General features: G+C 30.4%; 1 protein-coding gene across 2 annotated transcripts; it reads right to left on the bottom strand.

Moving 5' to 3' along the window:
• Positions 1–1,027: 1,027 nt before the first annotated feature.
• On the bottom strand, positions 1,028–10,565 carry LOC110637368 (kinesin-like protein KIN-4C). 2 transcript variants are annotated; one of them, XM_021787434.2, is made up of 28 exons: positions 10,436–10,565; positions 10,158–10,303; positions 9,848–9,994; positions 9,591–9,743; positions 9,253–9,506; positions 8,901–9,076; positions 8,620–8,744; positions 8,282–8,318; positions 8,084–8,175; positions 7,884–8,000; positions 7,682–7,795; positions 7,495–7,578; positions 7,187–7,394; positions 6,698–6,798; positions 6,313–6,411; positions 6,121–6,234; positions 5,936–6,052; positions 5,758–5,838; positions 5,441–5,512; positions 5,259–5,352; positions 5,142–5,173; positions 4,926–5,011; positions 4,444–4,515; positions 4,111–4,338; positions 3,635–3,779; positions 2,751–2,843; positions 1,988–2,587; positions 1,028–1,749 (listed from the first exon to the last, which is right to left on the bottom strand). In XM_021787434.2, the coding sequence occupies exons 2-28, from the start codon at positions 10,266–10,268 to the stop codon at positions 1,336–1,338; spliced, it is 3,966 nt and encodes a 1,321-aa protein (XP_021643126.2). In that variant the 5' UTR covers positions 10,269–10,303; positions 10,436–10,565; the 3' UTR covers positions 1,028–1,335. The 2 variants fall into 2 exon arrangements, with proteins under 2 accessions (XP_021643126.2, XP_021643125.2); XM_021787433.2 differs by having other exon boundaries at positions 10,384–10,503.
• Between the last annotated feature and the right edge of the window lie 6,185 nt (positions 10,566–16,750).

Raw genomic sequence — 16,750 nt, forward strand, 5'->3', positions numbered from 1 at the left:
AAATATTTAAATAATCTAAAAAAATATAAATACAAAATTTATATTTTTATCTAATAATATATATTTTTAAATATAATAACTAATTAATTAGTTTCACTAAAATAAAAAAAAATAAGTAGTTTTATTTTTTAATATATAGAAATCAACTAATTAATTTTCTCAAAATAAAAGGATAAAATAATAAACTAATATTACTAATAAAAAAACTTAACATAGAGAATAAATAATTAAATGAAAGTAATATATAAAAAATTAAATAATATATTTTTATTAAAATATAATTAACAACTAATTAATTTTCTTAAAATAGAATGATAAAATAATAAATTAATTAATATTAACTAGTAAAAAATTTAACAGAAAGAATAAATAATTAAACGAAAGAAACATATAAAAAATTAAATAATACACTTTTATTAAAATATAATTAATTTTATTAAAATATAAAATTTAAAAAGTAATTTTACTTTTGAAAATCACTTTTTGAACTAGCACCATGCATATAGAACACAGTTGATTTTAAGAGTATTTTATTCAAAATAAAAGAATAAATTTTTTTATGCATTTTATCTTATAAGTTTTACATAAAATAATGTTTTATTTTTCGTGAAGTAATTATTTCAACATAAAAATGTTGACATTACACATAAAAATAAAAAATATATATAAATATAATTATGTAATATCTTTTATAAAATCTGTATAATAAAACATTATTTTAAATACAAATAATTTCATTATAATTATATATATTTTTTAATTTAACATGTTTTTTATATGATTATTTTAAAAAAATTACTTTACACACAATATATGCGTAAATTATAAAAAAATCATAAAGTTAAATTTTTTATTTTTAAATTTGCATCTCTTCATTGACTTTTTAGAAAATTGTATAATTATAGGTGAAACACAACTTGAAGGGTTCAGATAATTAGAACAAGGTAAACTAAACAAGTTTTTTCTTTTACTTTTTTGGAAAATTTTTCTTATCTGCTTAAATAGGAAAGAATTCTTGATCCAAATAGAACGGTACCAAGCAATAAATCTGATGTACGATTGATAATAGAGTACAAAAACACCAATGACGAGTCTAAACCACGTGATGGGAGAGTAGTAAAGAATGAAGGGGAAAAAAAACCCTAATCTAAACCCGTCTTGGATTTCTAGAAAGAAATCCATATTACATTTTTTTTTCATTAACACAGGATCAAAGTACATAATCAAGGGTTAATCATACTTTAGTGCCCCAACAAATACGCTGAAACAAGAGTACTTAATTGTGGGTTTAACTGTAAAGAACTGTTGATGGTGAGGAAATAATAGATTTCAGAGTCAGCGGCCATAGTTCTCTTTCTCCTCTGATGTTCTTGGCGGCCGGGCAGGACTTCTTGAAGGATGAACACTGGCTTCCTTATTTACTGGTTCATTTGATTGATCAGCATTCCTTTCTCTCAAGAGGGAGTTGCTATGTGATGTAGCCAATCGCATAGCCCTTGGTAACTTCAGAAGCACATCTGCCTCCGTTGCACTGTTATTATTATCTGGCTTTGCATTGTTAGATGCATCAGAGAGCATAGCTCTGGGTAACTTGGAAGGCAGACACATGTCTGATTCACCTGTACTATTATCTACCTTTTGAGGGGCTTCTGCTTTTCCTGATTGTGTGGAGGGAGCAGTAGGAACAAGCTGAATTACTGATTTGCGCCATTTCTTTCTCTGGGCAGGCTTTGGAGCATTAGAATTGGCCTGCAGGAGTATTGAAAGTTAATAAGCCCAGAAGAAAAATACGAGCAGAACAATGAGATATTCAGGTCCTACTGGGAAGGACAGAACATGCAGCGGAAACAGCGAATCTGTTTGAAAATTATTCCAGTTTAAATGCAACTAGCTTTTAAACAAGAAAGTAATTCTGATGAATGAATCTGCCTGCCAAAAAAGGGAAAAGCTTTTCATGGAAATATCAGATAATGCAAAAAGAACATACCACCGTATTCCCTATGTCTGACAAAGGCTTCCTTCTGACCACACCATCATCATTTGTCTCAGCAGGCTTCTCAATCAATGCACTCTGAAGCAGCATTGCACCATGAGAAGCAAGATCACGATTCTTCTCAATTTCATCAGAGCCTGAACCAGTTCCATCACATTCAGACATCTCTGCTTGTGCCAAATCATCAGACTTGAACACTGTACCATCTCTATTGGAGCATTTGCTTGCGATACAACCGCAGGATGCGCCACAATTGCCCTTAGCAGCTCGGCATTGACACTTTATTGTCTTGCATGAAGAATACTTACTACAGGTGCAACATACCCAAGATGTAGTTTTTTCCATAGCAACATTGAATCCCTCACCAGAAGAATCCAATTTGGAGTTTTCTGGATCATTGTTATCTCCCACATTTTGATTGTCTCCACTCTTGGAAATTCTGTTCCTAGCCCGCCGTTTCATCGGCCTTGCAGATTCATCATCTGCCATATCCACATCTGACTGCACCCATTCATCATCTGCATTGTCTACATCTGAATGTTCTGATTCAGATGTATCCATATCCTCCAATAAAATAACGGAGCTTCTATGTGCCTAAAGAAAGTAAACAACAATGATAATGAACTCTGTTAATACAATATTACATGGTATAATTTAACAGCAGAATCAAATGCAAACTTATTAGGAAATGGGGAGCAGTAACTAATAGAGTTTATAGACAATTCATAGTTGTTGAAGATGGATAAAGGAAATTTACCTGCTTGCGCAATTCATATTTGTGTGCTCTGCTGAGGTCTATTTCTGCCGAATCCATTTGGCCTCTCAAGGAATATTTCTTCAATGCTGAATTCTGTTTAAAAAAAAAAAAAAAAAACTTCTAATCATCTAAGATAGTAGTTCAAATAGAAAGGAACTGAAAAAGAAACAAAAGGTTTAATCCATCTGAACAAATCTAACAGATGTGTCAATCCACATAGCCGCAGTTCACGAAGATGTGTACATGATGCCACTGGGAAAGTTTCAATACAAACCCTATCTTATGAAAGTTAATTGTCCAACCTTGTCATTCAGGTACTGAAGCCAATATGCACTCCTAAAAACGTGGAATATGATCTCATCTAAATATCTTTTACTAAAAAGTGCAGCAAATTCTATTCCATATGTTAATATATGTAGTCAAAATTTACAATTTTGAATTTGACTTGTAGCAAGAAGATGACTTCCTGCTCATACTTGAGAACAAACAGTGGATTCTAATCTCGGGCAACAGGATGATAGCAAACCTTCTAAAACGAATGCATTCTATAAAATAGAGGCATCTTGCATGAATAATAAACATGAATGCCCCATCTCAAGTCATCCACTCGATAACTAGAAAAAATTAGATGATCACTTTTCATTAACTTATAAATTATTTAAGAAATTCAAGAACAGAACGAGAAGTTCTATTGGTTTGATCCATCTATTAAATGGGCCAAAATGACAAACAGATCCTCAAATAATTGAATCCATTCATCCAACTCTGAATCAGGGTCACCCCAGGCTCTGTGTTCTTATGTACACTACATGCACCACATAATTAAGTGCAATATGTATAAAATGCCTAATATTATTAAAAAACAAGAAAAGCATGGAACTAACCTGTGACTTCACCTGATGAATCAGTTCTGCCTTCTGCATTTCCAGATGCCTAGCCAAACTATTTAGTTTCACTATTTTTTCCTTTAGATCTATTATTTTACTGTCCTTATCTCTGCATTCAACTTCTTTATCCCGCAATTGGCACCTTGAGAAATAGGAAAAAAGAAAAAAATTCAGGCCAATTCAACATAGGCAACTTCTAAAAAAGCACGAACCAAGCTGACTTAGCCTTGTCATTACAACAAATTTAATTCACAGAATTCCGAAAAAAAAAGTTTCCCTTAGCTATGATTAATACTATAGTAGAATTATGTTATGCTAAGTACATGTAACTGATATTGCTGCTCAGTTTCACACATAAGATATTGCAATGTCACCGAGAGGCCAGGGCAGGTATCAGTTACAAGAATTTCCCGCATGGAATATTTTTGTCTTAAATCCTGAAGCAAAAGAAATGAAGAAAAAAGGATAATTACCTAGAGGATGATGCTAAATTGAACAGATAATTCATCACATTTTTAGCATCAGCTAGAGATCTAACTTGGTTCCAACGACCCTTGCCACTAAAGCTCCGTTCACGCTCTTCAGCTTCTGACAATTGTGATGCCATGGAAACCAGGGAGCTTGAAGAAGTAGCAAGCATGTTTTCCAACGCAAAAATCCGGGAATTTCTTGCACCAGGTGACATTGCCGATGGGCTATCACTGTATTTGATTTAAGGAAAGTAATCAATCAATTGATTGGTATTGTGTGACAAGAACAGAAGGATCATATCAGTGCTACATGATGATGAAAACAAAGTATTCCACCTTAAATTAGTAAGTTTGAGTAATTGTGCTTCCTCTTTCAATTTTGCTACCTCCTTGGCCATTCTTGCCCTCCTGAAATAACAAGCAAGCATTATTTAAATTAGCTTACACAACAAAAAGCATTAAATAAATAGCTTAACAAGATCTTGTTTAAAAATTTAGAAGATCTCAAAAACAGAGGACGACAGCTCAATAATTTTATGCCAAAGAGTGTCATTGAAAAAGACAACATTTTCAAAATTTGGACGCTATGCATTTAGTTGAATGACATGAAATCAGTTAACTTTGACCTGTAAAGGGGGAAAAAGATGCAATAGATTTAATTGTCAAGTTGAAGGCAATATTCCTCAACCAAAGTCAACAAAACTGAATAGCACCAACATATCCAACCTCAGACTGAAATTTTAACCGACTCATAATACTGTAGAGCCAAATGTCTCTACACGGATTGGTAAATTGAAATAGTGCATAATGGGGCTCACTCTTCCATTTGACGCTCGTACTCAGAACGCACTTCATGTACTCGCACTGTGACTTCAAGCTCATGCTCAATTGATTGCATCATAGCCTTCACATGGAAAACATGTGTCAATCTCAGAAACAAATCTAAAGATCTTACTAAGAAGCCAAATCCACTAACTGTTCATTTATGTGCAAGCAAAATACACAACTAAATGTCTTGATACTGTTAGAAATACCTGAATTCCAAGACCATTGCCATTTCCAGCACCTGCACAAAACAAAAAGATGTCAGCACAGCAATTAATATAACTGTGGAGAACAAATGGAGTGCATGAGGTAGTTGATCTTCTTACTATATGTTTCACGTGAGGAAGCCTTTCTAGATTCTAGAAGTTCCTTTAGCCTCTTAGTGGCCATAGAGGCTTCTTCTGTCTTTCTTTGCAGGACCTAAAATGAAAATGTAGAAATTGAGTTGAACATCTCTCAAAATTCAAGAGTTAGGAGGAATCTACTACTCAAGTGCACATCAACTTACCATTTTCTGTCTCTGATTCAAAGCTAACAGCTTGTGCATCTCATACTCATTCCTCCTTCCCTCTTTCTTTAGCTGGTAACATCAAAAAAATAATTTGAAAAATAAAGCATATTCCAAAAAGAATCAGTGCAGACACAATTCAAAATATATCTGGACGCAATAACTACTTAACCAAATAAAAATCCTGCAGGGTCAAGTAAGAAGCATTAAGCCTTTCAATCATGGAAAACATATGATTCCAAATTGTTGCATTCAAATTTATCATACACTTTTCATGTATGAAAGAAAGGAACAAGGTATTCATTTCTATCGTATACCTGAAGAACTTCTTTTTCACGTGATGCCTTCCATAACCTAAACTGCTCAGACTCTTGCTTGATCTTTTGTTGTAATTGAACCTAAATAGCACAAAATTACATTTGCATTGAGTTCCTAGGCTATATTTCAAATTGAAAAAATAAAGATTCTTCAGTCTTCACACAAAGAAAAGTGTACCTTCTGAGTCTTGATTCTCTGAATTTCATCATTAAGTCGTTTTGCTGCTTCATCACTTTTTTGTTTTTGTCTCAATAATTGAGCCTGAGCATCTTGTTTCTTTTTTAACTCTGCAACCTGCAAAGCATAACAAAAAAGTTCAGAACAATTTTTATTTAAAGATATGGAGTTAATTCAAAACTTACCTGTGCCTCGAGGAAAGTCAACTTTTGCAGATAATCTTCTTTCAATTTTTGAGCACCATCATCTGAAGTAGAAGAGATATTTGCAAGATTGTATCTCAAATCCTCAATCTCTTTCTGCCAATTGACAACAAAAACTGAGATTGACATATTATACCATTAAAACTGTGTATTAATAGTACAAGTGGCACAAACCTGTAAAGCCCTCTTTTCTTGTTCTAATTCATGAACTTTCCTCTCATAATGTTGTTTAAGAACAGAAGTATCAACACTTGTAAAACTCTTCATTTCAGCCTTCAACAAGTAAAAAAGAAGGCGGAAAAGACATTGAATCAAAGCTATAATGTACAATGAATACAATAAAAAGCTAGAAAGTCAAATAAAACAAAGAATTCATGAGCAAGATTACATAGGTCTAATTGAAGGCATAACTAAGAAATAAAGCCTTTTTTATTTTTTAAGCAAGTGATTTATGAATAAATTTCAACAAAGTTGCACACCATTCATGAGACGTTTTATTCAAAAATTCTTGTCCATCTCACAAAAATTTACTAACAATTATGAGTTATGCTGCATTTACCTCCTTTTGTTCAAGCTTTTTATCCAGTTCTTTTAGCTCCCTGTCCAGTTTTTCTTGAAGAGAGGAATGTTCAAGCTCCTTTTCCTCATCTTCAACCTCTTCTGCAAATTAATAAAAGATTAAATGTGAGTGATTTTCTATAAAGCCACCTCTCATAATTGAAAATAAGATATAACTTGACTAACGTAATTAAAATGCAAACAAAACAGTTTTCAGCAATAATAACAAAGACATGAATTTCTAACTATTTATGTCACCAAACCACTAAGGTACTAAAAGTGAAATTGCCCGATTTTGATGCACATGCAACCACTGATATCGATAGGAGGAATTGAATGTGTAATAGCCAACAAAGAAAATGCAATAGAATTAATAATTCAAACGGTAGTCATTGTTATATAAATAAATAAAATAGTAAAATATTCAACAATAAAATAAAGTAAGAAACTATATTAATATTAAGACACAATTAAGCTTCAAGAAAGTTACCCGAAATGTCCACGGTTTTTGAATCAGAGTTGGAGGAAAGCCCATTTAGTGATGGAATGGAAGCATTTTTACAATGAAAACCATCATCATCCGAGTCAACACAATCAACAAATCGACTATGCTTAGAGTTAGACAAGTTTTTCAAGCGCAATAACTCCCCTTCTAATTCTTGAATTTTTGAAACATAAGTTTTCATCAAATCAAAATCCTGAAATTTTTAGAACCTTGCGTAAGCAAAGAATTTTGCCAATTAGAATGCCAAAAAAATTGCATATAACGCACAAGAAAAGCATCACATTGAATCTAACCTGATTTGAATTGGATTCAATCTCATCCCAAGATTTACCATTACGAGCTAATTCAATTTGCATTAGCAATTTGTCTTTTTCAACCTGAAATGTTTGTTGGCAATCAAACCACATGAATTTTATCAATGCACAATAAACATCCAAAAGAAAATTATAACTTTTGAAACACACTAACAAAAATAGCAACCTGAGCATCAACAGCATTTTGTGTCAAGTGCTCACAAGTGATTCTACGAGCTTGAAGCTCTCGTTGCAATTCTGCATTGCTTGCTTCAAGCAAGGATACTTTATGTTTAAGAATCTGGGGGAAAAATATATACGCATTAGTTGAGAAATTGCACCAATAGATAAGGAGTGCATGTTTTTTTACTTCTTATAAGTGGACATACCTGAAGTTCATCAAATGGAGCACTTGCATCACCACGATAGAACACCAATTCAGCCTGCAACTGATCAATTTGGCTCCTCATTCTTTGAATTTGAGCTGCCAATGGATCTCGGTTCACCTTGAAATTAAGTGAAGTTGATTATTAGATAACAAATGGAGGCATGAAAGATCAAAAAGACTAAACTATCAAACTTAACTTACTATTGCTTTATTTTGAATGTTGCGGGCACGATTTGCATATTTTAATGTGTTCAACGTTTCTTCAGCGTTTGTGTCAGCAGGACTAACACATGCTATAACAAGTATGACAAAAGAAAAACTAGAATTGTTACAAAGCAAATGTACAAAATGTAAAGAAGATTTATATCCTCTAACACACTAGTTTGACCAAGGGCATACCAATCATCACTGTTTTGCTGTTTCCTCCCAAAGAATCCTAGAAAATTCAAATTGAAATGATAATTAGAAGAAAACATTTTAGCAAGATAGAAAAAAAAAAAATAAGATTTTATTTGCTTAGTCTAATATCTCTACATTTCGTACTAGCTACTAACATGCCTTAGTAATAATATATTGCATTCTCTTGTTTTGCTAATTACATTATTTACTTATCATCAAGCAAAAAATATCAATAATAAACATGAACATTAACTATCTAAATTTGGTAAAATAACTGCAAGCAATCTCTTGTTTCAAAATAAAAACCATAAAACAGAATAAAAAAATAACTCTCATACTTGCAACAAACGAGTCAGCTTGCTGTCACGATAAGGAACATGGCCTCCTTCTTTTCGTTTCTTCTCATCTCCCAAGGCACTAATTACATTGCCAAGAGCTAATAAGCCCTTATTGATATGAATGCCTAAACCATAAAAATTGTGACATTCAGTAAGACAACAGAAAAAAAAAATATAAGAGAAATGCTATAAATCATTTTATTTTCATCAGGATGAGATTGTCTCCAAAACAACATCATAAACTTGTAATAATAAATTAGAAACGCAAAGGCAAAACATACCTTCTTTGAAACGCATCCCATCTGCACCCGTTCGCTTTGCTCGCTCAGAACCAGCAAGGTCTACCAAATGCAGTTTCGCAGATAAGATGTCATCTCCAAATTCATCATTATTTACTTCATTTGAATGAGCAATTTTCTTTTGCTCCATTGTAATAGTAAAAATAGCATGCGAACGACTGAAACACAACCAATAAAAGTTTTAGTTTCAATAACATTTTAAAAAAAGTAGTAAAAAAATCAAATATTAAAAACTTCAGTTTTTATATAAAAACATAATTGAAAGAGGGGAACCCTTCAAAACATTAAAAAAACTATAGACTAGCACAGAATGCAAATTAATAAAAAACTTAACCTCGATTGACTATTCATATTAGTACTCCCAGTGGCACGAGACAATGAACCACGTGATAAATATGATGCCATCTCTTCCTTGGTTCTAACTTCTGCTTCAGTCACTCCTGCAAGGGTTATCCCTCCATTCACTGTTTCTCTAATTTGAATTGGAACCCTTGTAGGCACTGCTGGTTTCACTGCATTTGCCCCTTCTCCTTTTGAGAGAAGGGCTGAATTTGGGTCAAGCAAATCAAAAACCTCTTCCTTGAATATCTGTTTGGCATTTCAAAATCAATAATTAGCTAAATCAATCAACTATTTGATGACTAAAATAGAAATTAATTGGAGGATTTTTACCTCAATAAATGATACTCTAATCAAAAACTCTGTGGAATCTTTAATCATCTCAACTCTTTGGAATATGTTTTCCATTACTTTAGGGATAATTCCATCATTATTACCTTCACCGGTGTAATTTGTTCCCATGGTATATGTTTTTCCTGATCCCGTCTGATTGAATGGCGACATTTAGCACATTAAATTAGAAGGAACTTAAATTTATCAATTTAAACCCAATAAACACACAAAAACAACCAGATTAAGTTCTGTTAAACCTGGCCGTAGGCAAGAACTGTGGCATTATAACCAAGAAAGAGTGCATCCACCAGTGGAGCAACACAATCATCATATATTGAAGAGGACGATGATCCCGTGCCTCCATAGACATAATCATAAGTAAAAGCGTGGGATCCAATTTGAACCTAATGTTGTCAAAAATATAAAAATAAATAAATAAACAAATCACATAACAATCTAACTTTCTGCAATCATAAGCTTTGATTGGCAAAATAAAATTAGCATAAAGAAATACAAATATATCCTTTCATGGAATAGCATTTACTAGCAACTATCTAATAGTAATACCTGAGGCTCCCCTGGTACAACAGTGATGCAATCTGTACAACCAATGAGAAGCTCGGAGGTAATCAGAGGCCGAATGTTAACGGCAACTCTCACACACTCTGCATTGTCCATCTCGCTTTAAATGATTCAATTCGCGAAATATAACCCTAAAACAGATCCAAAACGGGTGAAAATTGAAAAATAAATGAAATAAAAGAATCCAAATCACAAAAACAAAGATTTCTACCTGAATAACCAACGAAATATGGATCTAAGAGATACATAGAGATTGAAGATACCTGAAGCAGATGGAGAAATATAATTTTTTTTCCCCTGTTTTTGAATGGAATAGAGAGAGAGAGAGAGAAAGAGAGAGAGAGAGAGAGAGAGAGAGAGAGAGAGGGGACTAGTTTTGAATTTTGAAAGGTCGGGGGATTGGATTTGGGGGTAGAGGGTGATTAAATTAATGAATGGAATTCGAGAAAAAGGCGCTTCAGGTCAGAATTCAAATATTTGGTGGGGTAGGTCACGTGAGATGCATGTGAGCAACGGCTATGATGGGTTAACAATGGAAACATGGTGTCCAGACATGCTGGCTATATCCTAATTTTGGGCGATAAATAATAATAGATTGGATGGTCACTGTGGCTTGTGTTAGTTTGTAAATTTTTACCAAATTGTTAGTGTTTTTTACTGTGGCCCTTTTGTCCATTGCCAATGTACAGGATTTAATTTTTTTTTTTTTTTAACTCTAAGCACGAATAAATTTACCTCTAGCTTGGCTATGATATATAACAAGTAGATTTGCCCATTTGTTCGTTTCTACTCGAAATTAATAGGAGTGTATTTAAAATTCAATTGGATTAATCCCATTTTAGATAGTTTTAGTTTCTAGTTGGTGTAAAGTCAATTTTAGTTTTAATTTAAAGGTGTTTTATATTTCAATTTTTAATAATTTTAATTTTAATTTAAAAATAATTTGATTCACTTCGCGCTTCCATTGAATTTAAAGCCACCAAACTAAATACTTAATTGCCAAAAATGATTACTGGTTGTAATTTGAAAATTAAGTAAATAACATGAAAATTAATGAGAATTAGAAACTATATGAAATATTCAAAAGGGAAAATACAATATTGAATATTGATTTGAGGTTTACGGACATCCAAACACAGCTTAGGGCTTTATTTATGGGTTGGGCTTTTATTGTTCAAATTCCAAGTAATTATTAAAAAAAAATGCTAAAGTGTATGGCCCAAAAAGCCTATACCCATCTGGTCCCACTCTATTCCAAACCATGTACACTCTTACCGTTAAGTTCGCCGCAAATGCCCCAGCGTCTCATGATCTATGTGGTAGTTATAAACCGTTGGCTTGCTGATTTTGTTTTTGGGATAAAACTGGCGGCTTTAATTTTCAAATTAAACTCTTAATTATCTGCAACGGTTGGCTACTTTCACCTTTTCTTGCTCGCTTTTCACTTTTTCAACTAAGTTCGTTCAGCTATTTGCTAGTAATTATTTTGGTCTCATCGCTTGATTAAAGCATAGAGCTTTGCTTGATTCTTGTATCTTTAATGCATGACCAGTTTCTATATATATACTCTCATCCCCAAATTCCAAACTCTTAACGTGCAATTTGGCTTATGCTAATGTGTTATAGTCATGTGAATTTGAAGAATATTAGTAAGAATATTGAATTGGGCAGGCTGAAAAAAAAAAAAAAAGTAAATAATTTTCCAAGCTGATATTTCAGCGCTGGAAGTTCTATTATTTGCTTCTTCCATAGGCAAGACAAACTCACGCCATCCTTTTCACATCCTTTTCAGAAGCTGTTTGCAAGCGCTGAGATAAACTAGCAATGGATGCAGAGCCCACGCAACTCCCCTTCATATTTTTTAACTTCAATTTGAAAATTAATAATAAATAATTAAAAAATAAATTACTTAATTTAAATAAATTCAATTTTATTATTTTTTATTAAAAAACTGAATTAATTTAAATAGATTAAACAAGCTTCTTAAAACCTTCGCCATGCTGCGGGTATTATTTCCTTTTTAAATTTATTATATTAATATAATTAATAAAAATATATTTTTTTCAAATACAACTAATTTTATTTTATAAATATATAAAAAAATTATATTGCATATTAATTATGTGTAAATCATAATTCAAATGAAATAAAATTTTTATATTATATATTAATTATGTGTATGTAGTTTGGTTTAAGATAAACTAATATTAATGATATAATATTTATTATTTACTTATTATAATACATAGAAAAAATATAATTTCATAAGAAAAAATATTTAATTGTATAGTAGTTATAAAAGAAAATAATAATAATTATTATTAAAAAATAGTAAATTATTTAATCCATCTAGAAAAGTGTGCCTAAAATTATTTTTATGTTAATATATTAGTATATAACAATGATGAATATGCATATTATTTTAAAATATTTGTTCAATTTTTAAAAAATAAATCAAATATATTATAGACTACATTAGAATTTAAAAACAAAGTAAATTTAATTATTATTATTATTATTATTTATAATTACATATTTAATAGACTAATAACTCTAAAATATATTATAAAAAGTTTGTAAATATTATTTTTTAATATTTTTCACATAATAATAATAATTATTATTATAACAAAAAGAACAATAATTTTAATTAAAATCTTATCATTTTAAAATAGTGTTCATAGGAAAAAAAAAACGAAATGCTGTTGAACAGTTAAAAAAGTAAAAATTAATTTTTAAAATTAAAAAACATCTATTAATCTATAGATTAGGATTTAGAAATTATTTTTTTTTATAAAGTTTTATTTGAAAGAGAGAGATTTGATTTATGAAAATTGTAATCTTCAAGGAAAAAAAAAAGAAAAAAAAAAAAACAATTGTCATTTGGCAATTAAAGCTAGAAACGTAAAAACAATAACACTCCTAATCCCTACACTCTGTTTGGGAAGTTTTATAAGGGGAAGGAATATAAAGAGTGAAAAATAAATAATATTTTTTTTTATTATTTTTTATTATTATTTGGATAGAAAAAGATGAGAATAGAAAGAGAAAATAAAAATAAGATAAATTTACACTTTTATTTCATGTATTTAAAAAAAATAAAAAGAATAATTTAATAATTTTAATGTATAAAGAAACACTTTTTTTTAATTAAAAAAAAATTATTTTAAATAAAAATTATTTTCTTTCTCCTTCTTATTTTCTCTTTATTTTCAAATAATAATAATAATAATAATTTATTTTTTCTTATTTATTTTCTTTCTCCTCCCTTTTCTTTTTATCCATACAGGGTGCTAATCTCTCAATGGTCAACATGTGTCACATATGGCAGAAAAAAATGAAAAAACAGGGATAGAGAGGACCTTTCACTGTTCTTAGGAACACTAAAAGGTTTTCACCGTCCCTCAGAACAGTAAATTGTTATCCTCTTTTAGCATATAGTAATAATTTTTTAAAATAGTAGAATATTAAAAAAATAATAAAAATACTACTTTGCCTTTTTTCTTTGCTTATTTTAATCTTAACACACTTTAATGTGATTGTTACCTATCTATCAAGTATCAAAAAGGGAATTACTATGATGATGTGAGCAGATCAAGCCATAGTGTTGGGCTGACTCTGACAATGGTTGATAACCTTTGAGAACATGTTCTTTTTTTTTTTCCCCATAAATTATATTTCATCAGATGAAACAGGATTACAAGATTCAAGCCCCTAATAACACAATACATAAACTACAATTCAAGCCCAATAATAGGTCCTAACATTTATGCATTACCAAACTCTAAACACCCATGGATATATACTAAAAGGGCAAGACCTAAACCACCAATTTTCACTACCGTCACCACCAACTTCATCATCACTAGCAACTTCTTTACTAATCTTCAAGGGAAAATGGCAGGGTAGCTTGAAAACATCAAACATGTGAAGGAAAAATAGTAGTGTCATAAGGAGATCAAATTCTCTTTCTGCTCAACACATGAACACCCAAAAGAAACAGAAAAAAATGCAGTAAACCAAAAGAAAACCTTGGATTAGGGGCAACGCCGAACGAATTCGGAAAATCACATGGCAACGATGACTAGATTCGATAACCACCTCTAAAATTGCCAGCCTAACTTGCTTTGATAAGCCCATAGTGACCTCAATTTACTTAAGAGTTGGGACGTGAATAACTCGGTTTAAAAAGAGCATTTTTCTTTAAAAAAATAAAACAAATATGAAATACTTATTTCATTATAATTTTGTTAAGTTTTGATTATTGTTTTAAAATGTAAGATCTTTTACGAATTTTTAAAATTTTTTTCAATCAACACACTGATGATTTATTTTGTATTATGATTTTTTATCATATAATTAATTATATTTATTATAATATCAATAATATAGTTTTTTTTATTGTTGGATAAATTTTATCCTTATCTATTGTAAAATAATAACTACAATTCAATTATATTTAAATAAAAAAGTAAAAGAATGTGTGAGTCACTATACTCTATAAAGTAGGTGTAACAATTAAAAAAAAAATTGTAAATAAAGAAAACCATCTATGAAAATTGCCTGAATTAAAGATGGATTGGCATTTACAGTAGAGAGATAATAGAAAATGTTCCTTTTTTAATACAATACAATAATGATTATATTTTAATATTTTTTATTTTTAATATTTAAATAGATTATTATTATTATTATTAACTTACAATTTGAAAAGGTGAAATGCACATTGGCCAAATTCACGTATCTGATCAAGCCTGCCAATCAAATAATTCTTTAATTATTATTATTAATGAATTATTTGATCATCTAAAAATAATTATTATTTGTAGCCTTGTAGGACTGTTCTCAAGGGAAAAATAATTATTTGGAAGACACAAATTATCCTTATTATATCTATCTTCTCTTTAAAATAATCTCTTTTTTCAGTATTGTCTAGGAAGAGGTTTGACTGTTTTGGCTGTCGACCCTTCTCCTCTCCTTTTCTTTAGGTAGTATTTTTTAATCTTTTAACTGTTTTATCATTTGTTTTCTCTTAGTCTCCAATTATAAAGTCCTAGTACCCTTCCATTGGATAGGGTTTTGTTAGTTTGTGGGAGGAAGCTTTGTTTGTTCAAAATAACTTCCCCTATTGTTTGCTATAAGGCATAGCTTGGTGATAAATGTTCAATATGAAATTTTCAGGTTCGAGTTTTTCTCCTCTCCTTCACATACACACACATATATTTTGTTTTTCTATAAAATTAATCTTATTCAATTTATACGTGTCAAAACACATATAACATTTTCTCATATGTGAATTAAATTATGGGCGTACTAATAACATATATGATCCTAATATGAAATAAATATGTACTGGTCTTACTTTTAACACAGAACTACTGATAAAAAAGAAATGGTATAATTTTTCATTTGGTTTCTCAACTCCACTATGATGCACTTCATTAGGATTTTTATTCATTCAGTTTTTATAAAAATATAAGAGAACTTGATAGCTTGAAAAATTTTGAAAAAATATTTATGCGTTAAAAAGTAAAATTGTACTTGAAAAGTAAAACAATTACAACAACTACGCACTATCTTCCATAACCACCCACTCACCTTTTTATTCATTTGTTCGCCACTCCACTTATTCAACAATGAATTATTTAATTGATTTAACTTCATTTAATTAATATTTATGACTATTGATATTTTGTACTATATGGTAAACATGTATTTATATAATAAGGTCATTCTCCACCACATAGTAAACAACATGCCATACACGTGTGGTGTATAGCAACTTCTACTTCACGAATTCTTGTGGTATGTCCAAATCTATAGCATAAAATGTCAAGGCACGCTAAAGTACAAATTTCTTTTGGAAATTTCCTGGTTTTATACAATTCTATCCAATCTAGGTGGATATTTATCTTCTCTCTCTAGTATTTAACGACTTACTATGCCACAATATTAGGTCATTAATGGACTTATATATATATAAAACTTAAATTCTAGTTTTTTAAATCTAGAAGACATTAATGTCATCATCAAATAATAGTCGTCTAATCCTAAAAAAATATAATGTATGATGGGAAACGAGGAAGATCTTTAATTCCTTTAAAATGAAGAAGAGATGCATTCTCAAATCAATTAATTGGACAATTACCTTCTCAATAGACATAATAAATTTAGACATTTTCATATTTTTCTTAATGTAATTTAATAAAATTGATTTAATTAATAAAAATATAAATTTTGTTAATTTAAATTAAAATATAAAAATTAAAAAAATACTCATCACCATAAACATTAAAAAAAATGGCGTAGGACATAAAGCAGATTCTAAATTATAATAGACTATAATTAAAAAAAAAAATAATGATGGAGTATTTAATTTAGAAAGGATGTTACCCTCTCTCATTTCCTTTTTAAAAAAAATTGCGGGGGAGGGGAGAGGGGGAAAGCAGGTGAAGGGCCTGTTTGATTTAACTGTTGAATATAACTGATAGCTGTTAGCTGATAATTGATAGCTGATGATAATTGTTTTTATGTTAAGTGTTTGATAAAATTATATTTAGCTGTTGCGGTTGATGTGT

The sequence above is a fragment of the Hevea brasiliensis genome, chromosome 12 (assembly GCF_030052815.1).
Source record: "Hevea brasiliensis isolate MT/VB/25A 57/8 chromosome 12, ASM3005281v1, whole genome shotgun sequence".
Classification (NCBI taxonomy): Eukaryota; Viridiplantae; Streptophyta; class Magnoliopsida; order Malpighiales; family Euphorbiaceae; genus Hevea; species Hevea brasiliensis.